This window comes from Quercus lobata, unplaced genomic scaffold, assembly GCF_001633185.2.
Source record: "Quercus lobata isolate SW786 unplaced genomic scaffold, ValleyOak3.0 Primary Assembly Scq3eQI_205, whole genome shotgun sequence".
NCBI lineage: Eukaryota > Viridiplantae > Streptophyta > Magnoliopsida > Fagales > Fagaceae > Quercus > Quercus lobata.
Window position 1 is genome coordinate 146,132 of NW_022154710.1, and position 17,931 is coordinate 164,062.

Here is a 17,931-nt window from a genome sequence, read left to right on the forward strand (position 1 = left end):
CTCACCAAGAGCAATGACATAAATTCATTCAATTCAAGGATTATTGTATTCTAGTGCGTGCAACCACTAGATCCTTAGGTGCAGTTTAAATCAGGTTATTGTTTAATCCAAATTAGGCAGTGGCCATAAATCCTCTTTGACTCCTCAAAATTTACATTTCAAATCCACGTGTTTTGGTGTATGCAACCATTAGATCCTTAAGTGGGGCTGAAATCAAACTATGGTTTAACCCACATCAAGAGCTAGTTTAGGTTTATTTTATATTTGAAAGAAACAAAATTTAGTAACTAATTTGAGTGCCATATTTTGAATAAGAAAGTTGTACATTTTGAACCATTTAATGATTATTTTGAGTGCTATATATATATATATATACTCTTCACAATTTGACTTGGTTCTATAACAACAAATTTTCAATAATAATTTTGGAAAGTGCTGTAATTAAATTAATTCTATTTATATTTTAAAGAATGGTAATAAGTTTATAATATAAGATTGTACACATTTGTTTAGCTTACAATGTAAATCTTATATTACAAGTACAATGTAAACAAATAATTTTCCTTAAAAAAATATAAATAGTTCAATTTTTTTTTTTTTTTTTAGAAAGTATTTATTAAAAAAATATTAAAAATCATTTAAAAAAAAAATCAAAACAGTAATTGAATACTATCAACTGGTTTATATATATATATATATACTCTTCACAATTTGACTTGGTTCTATAACAACAAATTTTCAATAATAATTTTGGAAAGTGCTGTAATTAAATTAATTCTATTTATATTTTAAAGAATGGTAATAAGTTTATAATATAAGATTGTACACATTTGTTTAGCTTACAATGTAAATCTTATATTACAAGTACAATGTAAACAAATAATTTTCCTTAAAAAAATATAAATAGTTCAATTTTTTTTTTTTTTTTTAGAAAGTATTTATTAAAAAAATATTAAAAATCATTTAAAAAAAAAATCAAAACAGTAATTGAATACTATTAACTGGTTTTTTGGTGTAGGCGGAAATTAAATATCAGATATCTTATTCAATTGTCAGAGACTTTACTATTTGAACTAACTGAAACCTACTGCTTAACCCTATATTTTCTAATGGAAAGAATTGAATACAACAATATATATGATACATGTAAATGTAACTAATTAACTATAACAATTTTGTTGATTTATTAATACATACATTGGAGATGCGAGAGCGTCGCGACACATTACATTGACTTGTCTGATTGACCCACGTCACCCTCTCGACTAACATTCTTTTTAGAACTTCTTCACAAAGAAAACTTCTTCCGTTCCCACCATTCTCTTTCGCATCTTCTTCTTCTTCTTTGCTTGGAAATATCACGGCAATTAGGGTTCCCCCAACCAAAAAAAATCATTGAAAATGTCAGTCACCTACTTACCTCTATCTTAAATATCTTCAAAGCTTCCATCTTCCTCGCTCACTTCTCAAGTCTCCTACAATGTCCAAGCCACGTGTCACCATCACTCTCGGCCGCTCTGGTGGTCAGGTACACACACACATGTTCTTTTGTTTTTTGGTTTTTTCTGAGTTAGTTTAATGATTTTCTGTCTGTTTGGTTGCTGGGAAAACAAGAAAGCTGACTTTTTTGCTTTTGGGGTTGGCAATTTAAGAATAATAAGTGGGTGATTTGATAAGCTAAAGCTGTGGGGTTGGTTATTTTGGTGATTATTTAACTTGGACCTTGTTGGGTTTGTTTGAGTTGTTTGTTTTGTTGCGTGATCCTAATTCTGCATACCCTTTTTTGTGCCTGCTTGTGCTTGTATTTATTGACTAGTTTTCGGATTTGGGTTTTGGAGAAGGAACTGGGTTTTTTTTTTTTTGGTTAATTTGAGTTTAACTCATTGAATATGTGAATTGATTTGGTGAATTTGGGACTCGGTTTGTTTTATAAGTAACTAATTTTGTTGGTTAAGTTGAGCTTAGCTTGTCGGACCATGTGAACTGATTGGTTTGAGTTTTCGGATACAGTTTTTGGGGAAGTAACTAATTTTGTTGGTTAAATTGAGATTAATTTTGTTGCTTGTGTGAATTGGTGGGCGAGTTATTGGATTTGGGTTTTAGAGAAGTAACTTGTTTTGATGATTAGATTGAGTTTAGTTCATTTGTATTTGCGTTGTGTGTGTTGTTTTGTTGATTCAATGTTTGTGTGCTTCAATTCTTTTGCAGGTAGTAAAGGGGGAAGGAAATAGATCAGGCTATGCCCACGCACATCCTAGAGCTAATGGAAGCAAATGGTCCAGGGAAGAGAGATATAGGAGTAACGCCAATGGTTTTTGGTCCCCAAACAAGCGGTGCGTGTTGTTTAGTTGCTTTGTGAATTTAAACTGATTTGAGTATAATTTGTCAGTATTTTATGATGGTCTAGATTGATGGTTTTAGGGATTTCAGGTTACCATTATGCTAGGACCATATAGGCTGTTGAGACAATTAAATACCTTTCATGATTACTGAGGAAAAATAGGAGAAGCTTTATGCTTTATTCAGTTGCTGCAAAATTAGAGAGAAGAGACAGGAGTTTAAACCTTGGTTATAGCAGGGGGTGAGTTTAGTGGCATTCTTCCCAGCTTCTTTTCCAAAAGCATCACCAGGGTCAAGGTGGTCTAGGGCAGTGTTTTCTTTGAAATTCTAATGCGTTTTAAAGTGATGAAAATTCTTTGAACATTTTGATTCCTGTCTTATTGTTCATGGAAACCTAATTTCATTTAAAACAGGGTCTCATGGATTGGTTTATGGTATTCAGAGAATTAGTTGTCCATGTTTCTGATTCAGTTGTTACAAAAAATGTTTTTAGTTTAATATTGATGGGTGTATGTCATTTACAGGCAGCAAAGTAATGGTATCAATCGGGGTCGCGGTGACATTGGAGTGCATGGTGACTACTTATCTTTTATTACATAAGCTTTTTATATTTCTAGTTCTTTATATGTTTCACTGCCCTAACTCTGATGCCCTGATTCATTTGAAGATTCCCAGATGAATCCAAATGATCTGCGTTTGAAACTGATAAACAAAAGAAAGATGAAGCGAATTCCAAGGGTTTTTGAAGAGAGAAGAAAGATGGACCAAAGTCAAAGGTTGTCAAAAACTATTCAGCCTGCAAGGCATAACATGCAGCAGCAAAGGTCTGAATTAAAAGGACGTGCTTTTTTGTGGCGAACGCCAGCCACAGAACGACCTAGATCCCCAAATAGAAATCTGAAACCTTCTAGGGGACTCTCACCACAAAGAAATTTCAATGAGCTGCACCAAGTACCATCGCTAAGGGCAGCTGATAATTCAAGAACTAGATGGTTTTTAAGCAATGATGGTGCTTCTAGGCCAACAGGACCTCTAACTGTCAAAGGTCCTGATACTTCAGAGCTAGTTATGCAGCTTACACCAATAGGTGGCATTGGGCAGAAAAGTTTTCATTCAGTATGATTTTTTCCCCCTGCTGCACTGTTTTAGCTAAATTTAAGAGGATTTGGTTTGTGTTTGCAAGGTTATCTAGATTAATGGTTGTGTATAATTGCTTTTGGTCATCTAATGTTATGTATTAATCATGCTCTGTTGAATGGAATTTTAAAAGGTGGAGGAATCTCACACTGTCCCTAGCCTGTTGCAATCGCTTGGTTTGGGGAAATATAGCATTCATTTCCGGGCTGAAGAGGTAAGTAACCTGCATCTATCCAATCTTTTGAAAGAAAAATTTCCTGAGGATAAGTTTTTCTGTGGTGAATGTTTGACCTTTCCATATTTTGAATGGAAAGTATAAGCCAGTGATGTGATTTCTGAGAGAGCAAGATAGATTTTTTGTGATGGTTTATGTTTCGAGCAATAGCAATATCAGTCTGTAGCCTGTACAGAGTGGTGACTGGGATATGCATAAACAAAAATCATTTAATACTTGGTTCATCTGATCATAGGTGGACATGACTGCATTGAAGCAGATGGGTGATAAGGACCTCAAAGATATGGGGATACCAATGGTACCGTGCTTTCACTCTCTTGAAATTTGACAACTGTTTAATTTTGTTTTGCTGTGAAAAAGTTTCTTTATTGGTACCTTTCAATAATATCAAAGCATCAAATAAGCTACAGGCTTGAACCCCCTCTGTGTTGCTTATTTATGTTATCATGATTTTCTTATTCTACCTTGAGGGGTTTTTTTTTTCACGGTTCATGTTGGATGTTCACAATTCTTGCAGTCTACTTTGAGCCCGATGATACGTATGGAAATAAGTTCAGCTTGGTGTAAATACTGATTACTGACTGCAGCTAAAAGAAACATTATCATGTAGGGGCTGATCAAAATTCTTTTAGTCTAATGTGAGCCCAATAAATTGTATGGAAATAAGTTCAGCTCAGTGTAAATACGGACTTCTGACTGCAGCTGAAAGGCCCCTTTACGGGCCAATCACCTTGAACTGACTTGTATATCATCTTCATTTCATGTATAGATGTCCAATGGAAAACAATTAATCTGTTCTCACAAAAGCTGTTTGACATGCAGGGACCGAGGAAGAAGATTCTTCTTGCTCTGTGGCCTCATTCCAGACGAGAACAACCATAGCTGCAAACTTTTATTGGCTGCACTTTGGAGTTTATTTGTTACATCTATTACTTATAGCTCGAGTAAATATAGACAAGCATGGGGAGTGTAAGTATTTTTTAGGTGGAGATATGAGTGTGTTGCTTTTCAAGAACCGAAATCTGTCTTGGAGAAAAAAATGGAACGGTTTATATATGTAATGGGATATGGACGGTTGTGCTAGTGAAACATCTAACTATTTGTTTAATCAAGTTAATTTTTATTCTCATTTTGCATATTGATTTGGAATGATTCGTTTGTGTTTGGATTATCTTTTTATTGAAACTTGGCAAAAGTATAATTGTACCTTTATGAGTGAGATTAAAAAAAAAAAAAAAAAAAACTGTACACAAACAAATAGTTTAAAAGGCTGAAAGCTAAGAGCTAATCCAAACCAACCCGAAAGCATATTCAATCTATAGGATATTGCATAGGTGAGAAGGTCAATATGATAATATCTGCATGCTTGACTGGAAACATAGGTTCACTGGTGCAAATTTTGTTAAAATTTGTTGAGACTTTTTGGAGTATAAATTCACCCAATACAACTCCACTATGCTGTAAACATAGCAAAAAACATGAGTTCTATGCAATTGTGATATTGATTGGTGAATGTGATGCTTAATTAACTAGCTGGATTGGAGAGATGATTAAGATCATTGAAAGCACACAATCAATTGCCAACATTCTGTCAGATAATCTTTATTAAAATAATTTTCCTACAATGAATTGTAAAACTAAATCTAAAACACATGTATACGATCTTTATCAATATGCTTTAACAGATGAAGATGTACTGGGAGTAGACGCAGAACCATGTCCACTCTTGCTTCCACAATCTTTTCCATTCCTCGAAGCCATAGCAGCCAAAAACCTATCATTCCATCTTCCCTTACCCTCCACCACAGTAGCCGCTGACGCTGCCTTTTTGCACACATGGTCAGCCGGGAATCGATGCTTCAAGCACACCTTCAATTGGCAAGTCTTGCACGTACTTGTATTCGAAAAGGTCAGTATCTCCTTGCACCGCCTAACAGGACACGTTGGTTTCTTCTTCTTCTTGGGGTCACAATTACCAGACTTCTCATGCTTCTCCAACATAGCCTTCTCGTCCTCACCATCTCGTCCTGTTGTCTCAATAGACATCGAACAAGTCTCACAAACAACAACCTTTCTGCTATTATGGTCGGATTTTGGACACTCGTGGGCCTTATAAGATCTATGTTCCACACAAAACACCTACATATTCACAAAAACATACACATCAACAACAATGATTCTATATATTATTTAAGACCAAACCCAAAAAAGGCCACAACTCTATAACGAAAAATCATGAAATAGAGGGAGCTATGGATGAAAAAGTGTATACCTTTTGACAACCGTCGCATTTGAAAGGTAGAAAATCGAGTTGATTGCAATCTGGGTTTTGGCAATGTTGACCCAAATCAGGAAAAGCTTCTGTTCCTCCTCCCATGCTTCCTGTGTTATTATTTGTTTCTCCTCTGAATTTTTCTTTCTGGCTGTGGAATTCTCCTTTGCTTTGTTTAAACTTTTAAAGATGTTTGAACAAAACAAGGAGAGCGGGGCTGTTTTTATAGGTATGGAGTTGGCTTGGGTAGAAAGACAACTCCAACCTGACTTGGGATTCCAGTTGTTTACGGGATTTGAAAACCTTGGTCGGTTGGTCCAACGTGTCTACGCGGAATTAGCAGCAGCCTTAAATACGAGGGTATGCCGTGTCGTCACAGGGTGGTGTATGTATATCGTAATTCGTATGGTATATATTTAATCTGTATTTTTGTCTTTATATAATAGTAGAAAAATAATAGTTTAAAAAAATAAAAGCTTATTTTGACTTCTAAACTTTGAGGTTGTACAAAGACCCCTTTATTTTTTTAATTAACTAATTTAGAGTATCTCTAACAAATAGTTACTTTTAACTTTTACTTACTAATTTACATATTATTTCTTCATTCATTTTTTAAATTTCTTTTATTCTATCTTTTTTTCTCAAAAAATTCTCTTTTATTAATTTTCAATTTTCATTTATTCATTCCCAACCACTATATTTTTTAAATCTTCCAACAGTAATATTTTTAAAATTTTCAACTTTTTTTTTTATATATTAAATTCTAATCTTAATTTTAACATTTGCATTATTTATTTGTTGGTCTTTATTAAATCTATGTTAGTCTTGTACAAGTCATTTAAAAATTATATGTAATTTAAAATCGATCACATCTATGTAATTTGGAATGAATTTATTCATTAATTTTTCCTAAAAAATTCTTAATTGTTGTCTAGTTTTTATTTATTTTTAATTATTAATATTCATTAACTTATTATTATCCTTTTCTATTTTTTCTTTAAAAAAAAAAATCTAATCTTAATCTAAGAAATTATTAGTCATAAATTATAATTAATTTTCCTTAAAAACATACTTGTCAGTTTCTTTAGTAAAATCTTATCATTAAATTTTAATAAAATAAAAACTTAATTTAAAGGCCAAACCACGATTTAGAACTTCGTAATTTTACTTCCTCCACCATTCATTTTTCACATTCTCATCAGAGAGAGAAAATATCTCCTTCCCTTTGGCCTTTCTTCTCCAGCCGATTCTTCTTCTTCAGCCATGAGTGTATATTTTTATATTGATGGTAAAAACTCTTTCAATCTTGCCAAAACCATTCACCCAAAATCTTTTCAGAGAACCCATGTGGATGCTTCATGGATCATAAGTTATGAGCCGGGTCAAACTGGCCCAAGCACAAAACATCGACCATTATTAAAAAAAAGAAAAAAAAACAGAGATAATTTGGAGGGCACTTTGAACACTTCAAGGCCCAATCTGTCCATATTTGTTTAGTTTAATGTGGCCCAATAAGTAACCAACACTGCTAGGAAAATAGGTGAGAGACACCTGACCTGACTCATGTCCAAAATGGCCCACAAGGCCGACATCAATATCTATTACCTTTAACAATATATAGCCTATCTCCAAAAAAAAAAATATATATATATATATATATATTTATATAGCCAAAAATATTAAATTAATATTGTAGAAATAGATTGCTTCCAGGATCTTTCCAGATGCTATTTTTGGACACTTTTACTAAAGAATTAAAAAGCATAATTCAAGGTTCAGCCTAAAAAGAAAAAGAAGAAGAATAATTCCTGGTGTATGACTTGTTGTGAAGTGGGCCTTTATTGGGTTCCACGCCAGACTGCCAGCGACATCCTAGATCTCAGTCTCATGCATATAAAAATTGGTACGTCCCTTTTTATTGCTTTTACGGCCTGAAAGTGCTAAATCACACTGGCCCCTGTATTTGCTATGATTTTTTTATATTATCACTAGCTGCACGTGAAATGTTCAGATAATTTTTATTTTTCTAAGCCAAACCAAAGCAGAAAAATAATAATTTGTGTTAAAATATTATGGATTTCTTCCCAAGAATTGGAGAGAATTTGATAATTTTTTTCAGTATTTATTTAAGAGGAATTGCCATTTTGAAGATTTTCTGAGCTTTGTTTTTAGCTCTCTGTTACTGTGGACCTGTGGTACACTGGTACTGTGTTATATATATAAGGCTATAAATTGCATTTTAAGTGTGACTTTATCTTTTAGAAAAATCAATAAATTTTATGATGTGATTGATATATAATAAAAGTGGTAGTGAAAATATGTCATATGAAAGAAATATTGCACTAAACACAATTTAGCAGTGAAAAATAGGATTAAAAAAAAACTATATCATTGCTCTTAGAAAATAAATGAAGGTTTTAGCAGAAACGATAGGTCGTTTTGAGGGCCAAAAGTGCTTATGGAATGGGACTCTCTCATGGTTCTAAAGGCTCACAGCAAAATTGAACAATTTTGTACAACACAATTTGGACTTCTCCCCAAATATAATAAGAGAATCTACCTATTTTGTCATTTAATTTGAATGGGTGGGCCATCTGTGGAGAAACAAAATGGAATCAATCACTTTGGTAAAGAAAGGGAATTATTCTGAACCAAGAGAAAATTAGAAAACCAAAAAGAAAAAGAAAAGGAGACATAATCCAGCCTAGAACACTAGTACAATGCATATCAGCTTCAAAAACTTAGTTATTAAGGATTCGATAATTAATTTAAAAAAATGTAGTGGTATGGTATTCTTGGTGACTTATTAGTTGGAATATCTCCATGCAAAGTGGTCAGAACAAATATGGGAATAGCCCACAAAAACATAATTTATTGGACAGAAAAGTGTGTTCTGCGAAGTAAGAGCTCCTTTTCTGTAACTTTCGGGTTAATAGTGAGCTAAAGCATAGAGGGTTGTCATACGATGGCCCATTGCAAAGATCTTTGTATCAAATGAAGGGTCGAGAGAATGACACATCAGCATTCACTCAAACCACTGTTGAGCACAGAGTAAACTCCTATCATGCAAGCATCTAGAAAATTTTAATCAATAAGTCTAGACTTACCATTATTGATTTCATAAATGTTGAAATAATAAGTTGTAAATGGTAAATAATAAAGTGATATCAATTATAAATCTAAATAAGAATTAATAATAACTTCTTTTAAAAAAAAAACAAACATACACACAAGAGAGAGGGAAAAGAGAAGAATTAATAATAACTTGATAACTCAAAATAGGCATAAATAAGAACCAATAACAACTTAATAACTCAATTGTTATTAAGTTTTTCAACAATTGTGAAAAATATAATAGATACTAGCCTCTGAGCACGCGCGTGCTTAGAGGCTTTTCTATTTTTTAGATAAAAATTAATAATTTGCATTTATTATAATTTGGGATTTCTACTTCTTCTAATCATATATAAAAAAAAAAATGTAAGATGAGTTTTGTAGATTGGATGATTTTTTTTTTTTTTTTTTGAGGGAAAGATAGAAGATTTGAGGAGTTTTAAAACTAACAAAAGAGTGATCCTATTTTGTAGGGAGTTGGTGAGTAAAAGTAGGAAATTTTTTTTGTTTGAGAAATAATTACAACATGCTGCTAACCCTGCAGCTCGAACCCTTTTCCTCCTAAACTCCCAAGCACTTTGTGCATGAGGAGGTGTCAATTCAGTTACAAGGCCTTTGGCGAGTAGAAGTAAGAATTTAAATTAACGTAAAAGTAGGAGTTTATTAGAAGTATAAAGACATTTCAACATAGAAGTAGGAATTTATTGTTTTTGTCAATTTACTATTTTAACCTCATTTTTAAGTTTTAGTTAGAGGTATTTTTGACAATAAAAAAAACAATAACTAACTTTCTTTTGCCAATTTACTATTTTAACTCCATGTTTAGGGGTATTTTTCACAGGGAAAAAAATAATAGCTAACTTTCTGAATCCTCTTTGTAGTTGCACGATTTTCCTGGCCCAAATTCGATTGATCAGGTCCTGGCCCAAAGCGCAACCCACAATAAATATTTGTAGAGGATAGGTCAAAGAACTTGGCCTCAGCGTGTCTATTCAGTCTGATGCATGGGCAATATGGTTGCAGAAAATAAAGACATGAAAATGGATCTCTCGCGTATAAGTTTATTTCTTTAGTTCCTTATACAGAAAATTTCGTCCCCTTCTCTAAGGGACTCCACTACATTATATAGTTCCCTTCTCTCATCTCAACCCTACACTTGTTGACTATCTAAGCACCTACTTGAGTGGCTGTCCCATCAGACGCCTTCATCTCTCCCCATGTGAGTTGCAGAGGCCAAGGCGGTACTGTTCAGGGGTCATTTCCTCATTAATGCGGCCAAGAGGGTGGTTGGGGCGCAATTAATGTGGTGGTAGCTCTCCATGGGATATTTTGGATTTTATTCATTTTATATGTTGGGAGGATGAACTGAAGTGGCTGGGGAGAGCTCCTCGTATGGGCTTCGTGAGGTCCGAGGAAGAGTTACTCCTCGGACAGGTTTCCTTGGCGTTTATTGGGATTGAGTAATGCTTCATACGTGGTTTCTCTTCGGACAGGACACTCCTCGGACGGGCCTGAATTTGGAATGGCCCATCATATTGGGCCGGGCCCCACACTCTTAATATATATTGATAATATTGCTTCTTTATATATACCTTTCTATTTTGTAGGTTAGATTAGAGAAAACATGCTTGTTAATTTAGAAAGAGAAATAAAGTATTAGAGTAACCTTGTTTAATTTATTTTAGCAAATAAGCCCCCCATATGAACATGAATAATGACCCTGATAAGTTCCCCAAGAGAAATCTTGAGATTCACATGAACCAAAATCGTTTATCATCCATCCAATCATCATTTTCCTGCTACTGTTTTCATAGCTTTCCATTTAGTTATAAAGACTATGATATTCCAAACTCTCAATATAGTACTGTATCTGTTCAAAAAATTTACTCTCAATATGGTAATGAATATATTGAGGTTAGACGGTAGTTTATTTCGTTTTTTGTTTAATGTATTTTTGTTGAAAATAGACTAAAATATTCTTATATTTGAAAATTTGAGGTTTGACTAAACATAAACAGAATAAGTTAAAAGTTAGACCATATGGCAAATAGACTAAGTTACAACATGATTTAGATTCTCTAGTCTCTAATGTACTCTATAAATAGATTTCTTTAAATTTTAACAATTCTTTTATGACATGATAAAATTTAGATCTTTAAATCATAAAAGAATAGTTAAAATTTAAAGAAATGTATTGGTAAAGTACCTAAGAATTCTAGAAGATTTATATCAGATCAAAACAAATGGTTAAATCAAACTATGTAATTGGGTTTAAACGATAAAAACAGAAATACAGAAATGTATAATGAGTCAACATCACCTCAAATCCAAATCCAAATATATACATTAATCAAAGTGATAGTATCTCTATTCAATATTTGCCGTTAAACGTTTCTATCTATCTTTCCGTATAATTAGCATTATTGCAGGTTTAAAGCTGGGGACTGAATTATAGCTTTGCAAGTTGAGTGAAACCTGATAACTTTGGCCTAAAAAGCAAACAGACACACATTGAGGTGGCATTCTCTTTTTTCACTTAACGTAAATACCTGAGAGACAAACCCAAGTGGATAAACAATACTATAGTACTAAAAAAAGCAAGAATTAATCAACAATAACCCTATAGTTTCTCCAAAAAAAAAAAAAAAAAAATCCATCAAATTCTCTTTTAATTCTCTCTCTCTCTCTCTCTCTATATCCTAACAAACTCTCTGATCTCTCTCTCTTTCTATGTTTCTGTTTACTCTCAAAGAGACCTAGTCTAGTCAAAACAACCATATTCTTCAGCGTACCTTCTCTCATCTTTAGGAGATCAACACTTGGGCAAACTGCCACAATCTTAATTTGTTCTTCCAGCTCACCCTTCTCCTAAAAACCCAATGGACTTTCATTATCTGCAACATTTCTTGATATTCCGTACTGCTGCTTCTTCATTTATTCACGTACAAAACTGAAACCTTTCGGTCTTTGTGGGATAGTAAAAAAAATTAGACACAGAAAATGGAGTTTCAAGAGGGCATGATGAGGTATGTGGTTCACAAGCCCAAAGAGGTAAACTGGGGATTCGAAAAAGACACAGAGAAAGGCAGAATCAAAGAGACTCCTACTCCTACTATGACTCCCAGGCGCAAATGGAAGTTGATGTATCTCTTCAACAGGTCCTCATCTTCACCACCTCGAAACCCAAAATCAAAAGAGCCTCCAAACGAGTTTCTCTGTCCCATCTCTGGGTCTCTCATGGCCGAACCAGTTATCGTCACCTCAGGCCACACATTGGAAAAGGCTTGCGTCTTAGCCTGTAAAGCCCTATCCTTCACTCCCACTCTCGAAGAAGACTCGTCCACACCAGATTTCTCCTCTGTAATTCCCAACCTCGCTCTCAAAACCGCCATTCTCAACTGGTGCAAGACTCTCTGTGTAGACCCACCAAAACCCATCGACCCCATCAACGCTAAAAACCTCGTCCGTGCATTAATGGAGATCGAGGTCAAAAGCCCAGATACCCAGATCATAATCTCGGGGAAGAACCTGGTTCAAGGGGCTATAGAAAGCCCTACAGTGAATCTCAACGACCCCGAGTTAACTCACTCCTGCTCGAGCTCAGTCGACTCAGTTGAGACCGCCGAGTCGACCCCATCTCTCCAACTCGTGATTCACCCGAGTTACAACAACAACAACTCATCCTCGTCCTCCTCCTCTGATACCCTAAACCCTGGTTTCAACGAAGAAGAGGAGCAGTTGTTGGTGAAACTCAAAAGCCCACAGGTGTTTGAGATAGAACGTGCCGTGATTTCGTTGAGACAGATCACACGGTCCACAGAGAGCAGTAGGGTCCGCTTATGTACCCCTCGGTTACTCTTAGCCCTCCGATCTTTGATCATGTCCAGGTACTCAACTATTCAAGTGAACACAATCGCGGCGTTGGTGAATCTGTCTTTGGAGGATATCAACAAGGTGAAGATCGTACGGTCAGGAATGGTCCCACTCTTGATTGATGTTTTGAAGGGGGGATTCCCTGAGGCGCAGGAACATGCTTCTGGTGCACTCTTCAGTTTGGCCCTTGATGATGACAACAAGACTGCGATTGGTGTGTTGGGTGCTTTAGAGCCGTTGATGCACTTGCTGAGGTCAGAGAATGAGCGGACTCAGCATGACTCGGTGATTGCGCTTTATCACCTCTCACTCGTTAAGAGTAATAGGGTCAGGTTAGTGAAACTCGGGTTGGTCCCGGTTCTATTGGGTATGGTTAAGCCGGGTCATATGACGGGTCGAATAATGCTTGTGTTGGGTAACATGGCTTGGTGCCCGGATGGGCGGGCTGCAATGTTGGGTGCGGGTGCGGTTGAATGTTTGGTCAAGTTTTTGGGTGGGACCCAGTTGAACTCTGAGTCAACCAAAGAGAGTTGTTTGAGTGTATTGTATGGATTGAGTCAAGGTGGATTGAGATTTAGGGTTTTGGCAAAAGCAGTTAAGACGGAGGAGGTGTTGAGCAAGTTGGTGAAAGAAGGGAGCAAGTGTGTGAGAGAGAAGGCAATGACAATATTGGAGATGATGAAAATGACAAGTAAGGAATATGAGGAGGAGGAAATGGGGGAGGAGGTGGTGAATTGGGAAGATTTGCTTGAGTTGAGTCACACTCAGTATCAATCTGAATGAGTTTTGAGTACAGTGTTTTGGTATTTTGATTTTATTAATTTTTTTTTTAGTTGGGTTGTAATTATTTGGACCTTGTTACATGTTTTTATTTATTTTTATGCTCATGCTCTCTGGTGAACAATTTTTTTTTTTTTTTTTTTTTCACCTGAATCATAGATGGTGGTGATGGTGTAAATAAAAGTTTTCAGACATTGGTGTAAAGTTTGCTTTGGTGCTATTATTCACTTTATTCCTTGATACTCATCGTTTATAGTTTTAAATCTGCACAATAAATTCTGTTAATCATTCATATTATACATCTAAATGATATTTGAAGTCTTCGTCTTGAGCGTGCTTAAAGAAAAACATTCAATTCCAGTATGATTTTGGATAAAATCTAACTATTCATTTTCTTTTCTTATCTCCAAAATTTTCTTTGTGGGGGCATAGATGAAAGATGAAAGGCCCAAGAGGTGGCAGAGCCCATGACAACTGAAGAATGCTTTGGGCTTGAAATTTCAGGTAGCTTTCCCTACTTTCATGTTTTGCATGTGTTTTAAAATGATATTCACTCCATGATAGATATTAATCGTTTTTTTTTTTTAACACAAATGTGTGTGTGTTTTTTCTCCCCCTCCTCCTCTATCTTCCCTTAAAAAAAAAAAAAGAAAAAAAAGAAGGAGGATTCCAAATTGTTTCTTGTTTGGTAATACATTGAAATCTATTTTATTAAGTAAAAAAATTATTAAAAAAATAACACAATAAGTTTTTAATAGAATATGCAATAGTTTTAATTGTCGGAATGAAGATTCAAACTTTGACTCTTCTAATAAAAGAAAGCAAGACTACATTTTAGTTGACTATTAGCACTAAAACTACATTCTAATAAAAGGAAGCAAGACTACTAAAATTTTAGCAGACTATTATCACTAAAAATACAAAACTCTTCACTCAATCAATATCATTAATAAATGAGAAAAGGTCTACCCACCATAGAGTTGAGCAAACTAATGTTCACCCAAAGCAGAACATAGGTTAAAAAGTGTCGCATGATTGACGCGGTTAGGATATCCCTTAAACTAGACCGACTTGTTATTTATTTATTTATTTTTATGCTCATGCTCTCTGGTGAACAATTTTTTTTTTTTTTTCACCTGAATCATAGATGGTGGTGATGGTGTAAATAAAAGTTTTCAGACATTGGTGTAAAGTTTGCTTTGGTGCTATTATTCACTTTATACCTTGATACTCATCGTTTATTGTTTTAAATCTACACAATAAATTCTGTTAATCATTCATATTATACATCTAAATGATATTTGAAGTCTTCGTCTTGAGCGTGCTTAAAGAAAAACATTCAATTCCAGTATAATTTTGGATAAAATCTAACTATTCATTTTCTTTTCTTATCTCCAAAATTTTCTTTGGGGGGGCATAGATGAAAGATGAAAGGCCCAAGAGGTGGCAGAGCCCATGACAACTGAAGAATGCTTTGGGCTTGAAATTTCAGGTAGCTTTCCCTACTTTCATGTTTTGCATGTGTTTTAAAATGATATTCACTCCATGATAGATATTAATCGTTTTTTTTTTTTAACACAAATGTGTGTGTGTTTTTTCTCCCCCTCCTCCTCTATCTTCCCTTAAAAAAAAAAAAAGAAAAAAAAGAAGGAGGATTCCAAATTGTTTCTTGTTTGGTAATACATTGAAATCTATTTTATTAAGTAAAAAAATTATTAAAAAAATAACACAATAAGTTTTTAATAGAATATGCAATAGTTTTAATTGTCGGAATGAAGATTCAAACTTTGACTCTTCTAATAAAAGAAAGCAAGACTACATTTTAGTTGACTATTAGCACTAAAAATACATTCTAATAAAAGGAAGCAAGACTACTAAAATTTTAGCAGACTATTATCACTAAAAATACAAAACTCTTCACTCAATCAATATCATTAATAAAGGAGAAAAGGTCTACCCACCATAGAGTTGAGCAAACTAATGTTCATCCAAAAGAGAACATAGGTTAAAAAGTGTCGCATGATTGACGCGGTTAGGATATCCCTTAGGCTAGACCAACTTGTTATTTATTTATTTATTTTTTTTGAGAAACAAACACACACACAGGAGAGAGGAAAATGAATTCTAATATAAAGGCACACCACATCTAACAGAACTTCTTGTTAGATGCTCGATACCAAATGAAAACGCGTATGTAAAGAATGAAATAACTTAAAGTTACTCATGCCAATCACTACCTTTTTTGAATGGTTCATTTGGAGATAAAGCCATCTAATCTACTTCAACATTAATTACTGTATGACTGGACTAGACCTTTCCTTTTTTCACTTCAGCTTTGATTGAAAAGCCGAAAGGAAATGTTCCTGGCCAATTAGGTTTGGATGTTGAATGCAATGGACTCTTGGATCCGGGGTCATTTAGGAAGAGAAATTGATGGGATTGGCATCTGGGCCACTTAAGTGCTAGCTTTGCCTAACCTCAAATCATTCTTTTTTCTGTGGACTTAGAAAAAGAGCAAGGTTGGAGGCAACCTTTGTCACAAATGTAGATATGGTTTGCTGTGATTGAATCAAAATATATATATATATATATATATATATATTTATATATATATATATTTGATAATTCAAATGATTATTTACATCACAAATCAAATGATACAATAAGGATCTTCTAGTCCCAAAATCAGGGCAACAAGCATGAAACAAAGTACAACGCAAGTTCTAAACAGAACAAGATGAAACATATACACCCAAACCAATAGAACAAACAAAACTCCCTTGATACAAATCATCTACAATTTCGCATGGTTAAAACCAAAGACAGTTTTAGAGCTACTGAACCAGCTTCGAGCCTACTAAACCAGTAGCATCATAGCTACTGAGTTATCTTTTGAAGATACTTCCAACCCTATCCTCAATTAGAATCCGGGCTGTCCTAACTCCTAAGTATTCCTCACGTAGTGCATAGCACATTAGCACTTAACTAAGAACGAAAGTAACAACACTTTCACTTGGGTTTATCACTAACATTATTTTTATTATGTACTACTAATAATTAGTCATATCAACAGTTCTATAAAAAATAAAAATAAAAAAATATGAAGAAAATTATTGGTCTCCTAGATTTATTGATAATAAATGCTTAAACTTGCATGCCTGCCTGTTGCTTCAGATAGTTGGCCATAAAGCATGGTGATAGACTTTTCTAATGTTAGCAGTTAGCGGTTTTTGAGGCCTAATTTGATGAATCCATTAGCCTTGAAATCCATAGCATATTTGTTTAGATGCTTTTATTGCAATCAAAGGTAAGACAAGATGCTGGAAGATTTATGTACACGTTTATAAAACTTTAAATCAAATTCTCGGTCATGATCAATTCTAGGTATCAAAAATTGTCTATCGTTTCTTTTAGTTCTTGTGTCAACTTATTGTATTTGATCAAAAAGGAGTTTCATCTTCATTTGAGAAATAACTGAGTTCCAAGTCCAATATAACCAGAAATTGCGTTTCCATTCTAGACTTATTTTATAAAGAACCGATAAAAGAAATAGTTAAAACTTAAAAGGCTTCATTTTCAGTCTTGTGTTTCACTTTTTAGTACACGCAGATTAGAGTAAAACAACTTCACTATAAAAATGGGAGGAGAAAAACGTTTTCAGTGTGTTATCTTATGCTGGGGACGTTTTCAACACATAAAGCAGACGGGCTCTTTAAGGTCTTCGGCTTTAAGGTAACAAGGGACCCTTGATAAGCCGATGGCACTTACCAGGTGACCAACGGTGAGGCTCGACTGTCTCATACAAACGAGAGGAAATAAAGTGACGACGGGCCGCAAGACCGACGGGTTGGGTAGGCTGACGGTCCCAGCATGGCAATGCATGGTCTCCACGGGTGCTCATATATGGAAATGTCTTGCGCATCACGTATCAAGGCTTCATTGCATATCTTTCTCATATGGAAAGACACCCTATGATCACGGAAACCCTAATGCCAAATATCCTCCGCAAGGAAAGGTCCCTACTTTCGAGGGATCTCAAAAATTGGAGAAAATGTGATGCAGGGCATTTAAGTAGTTGTTTTACATTTGTAGCTGAAAAGAGAACTAGTAGAAATTATTGCTTGTGTCCAAACAGCAGGTTAGAGCTTGTTATTGTAATAGCAGTCACTTAGATCCATTT

At 34.5% G+C, this 17,931-nt stretch overlaps 3 protein-coding genes across 3 annotated transcripts; 2 read left to right on the forward strand and 1 right to left on the reverse strand.

Annotated features, from left to right (window-relative positions):
• Positions 1 to 1,238: 1,238 nt before the first annotated feature.
• Positions 1,239 to 4,848, forward strand: LOC115973032. Its single transcript, XM_031093274.1, has 7 exons — positions 1,239 to 1,528; positions 2,209 to 2,333; positions 2,865 to 2,914; positions 3,008 to 3,456; positions 3,611 to 3,691; positions 3,948 to 4,010; positions 4,535 to 4,848. The coding sequence occupies exons 1-7, from the start codon at positions 1,481 to 1,483 to the stop codon at positions 4,592 to 4,594; spliced, it is 876 nt and encodes a 291-aa protein (XP_030949134.1). The 5' UTR covers positions 1,239 to 1,480; the 3' UTR covers positions 4,595 to 4,848.
• A 439-nt stretch (positions 4,849 to 5,287) lies between these two features.
• On the reverse strand, positions 5,288 to 6,270 carry LOC115973031 (zinc finger AN1 domain-containing stress-associated protein 12-like). Its single transcript, XM_031093273.1, has 2 exons — positions 5,985 to 6,270; positions 5,288 to 5,851 (listed from the first exon to the last, which is right to left on the reverse strand). The coding sequence occupies exons 1-2, from the start codon at positions 6,087 to 6,089 to the stop codon at positions 5,381 to 5,383; spliced, it is 576 nt and encodes a 191-aa protein (XP_030949133.1). The 5' UTR covers positions 6,090 to 6,270; the 3' UTR covers positions 5,288 to 5,380.
• Positions 6,271 to 11,770: 5,500 nt separating this feature from the next.
• On the forward strand, positions 11,771 to 13,978 carry LOC115973025 (U-box domain-containing protein 40-like). Its single transcript, XM_031093264.1, has one exon. It carries the CDS (start codon positions 12,099 to 12,101, stop codon positions 13,752 to 13,754), a length of 1,656 nt encoding a protein of 551 aa, XP_030949124.1. The 5' UTR covers positions 11,771 to 12,098; the 3' UTR covers positions 13,755 to 13,978.
• The last annotated feature ends 3,953 nt before the right edge of the window (positions 13,979 to 17,931 follow it).

What these genes read in the sequence shown, in the direction of transcription:
- LOC115973032 (XM_031093274.1), top strand. Translation starts at nt 1,481, where the DNA reads ATGTCCAAGCCACGTGTCACCATCACTCTCGGCCGCTCTGGTGGTCAG. An exon ending in CGGTGACATTGGAGTGCATG is followed by an intron (nt 2,915 to 3,007) that starts GTGACTACTTAT and finishes ATTCATTTGAAG; the next exon opens with ATTCCCAGATGAATCCAAAT. An exon ending in GGCAGAAAAGTTTTCATTCA is followed by an intron (nt 3,457 to 3,610) that starts GTATGATTTTTT and finishes GAATTTTAAAAG; the next exon opens with GTGGAGGAATCTCACACTGT.
- LOC115973025 (XM_031093264.1), top strand. Translation starts at nt 12,099, where the DNA reads ATGGAGTTTCAAGAGGGCATGATGAGGTATGTGGTTCACAAGCCCAAA.
- LOC115973031 (XM_031093273.1), bottom strand. Translation starts at nt 6,089, where the DNA reads ATGGGAGGAGGAACAGAAGCTTTTCCTGATTTGGGTCAACATTGCCAA. An exon ending in AATGCGACGGTTGTCAAAAG is followed by an intron (nt 5,852 to 5,984) that starts GTATACACTTTT and finishes GTGAATATGTAG; the next exon opens with GTGTTTTGTGTGGAACATAG.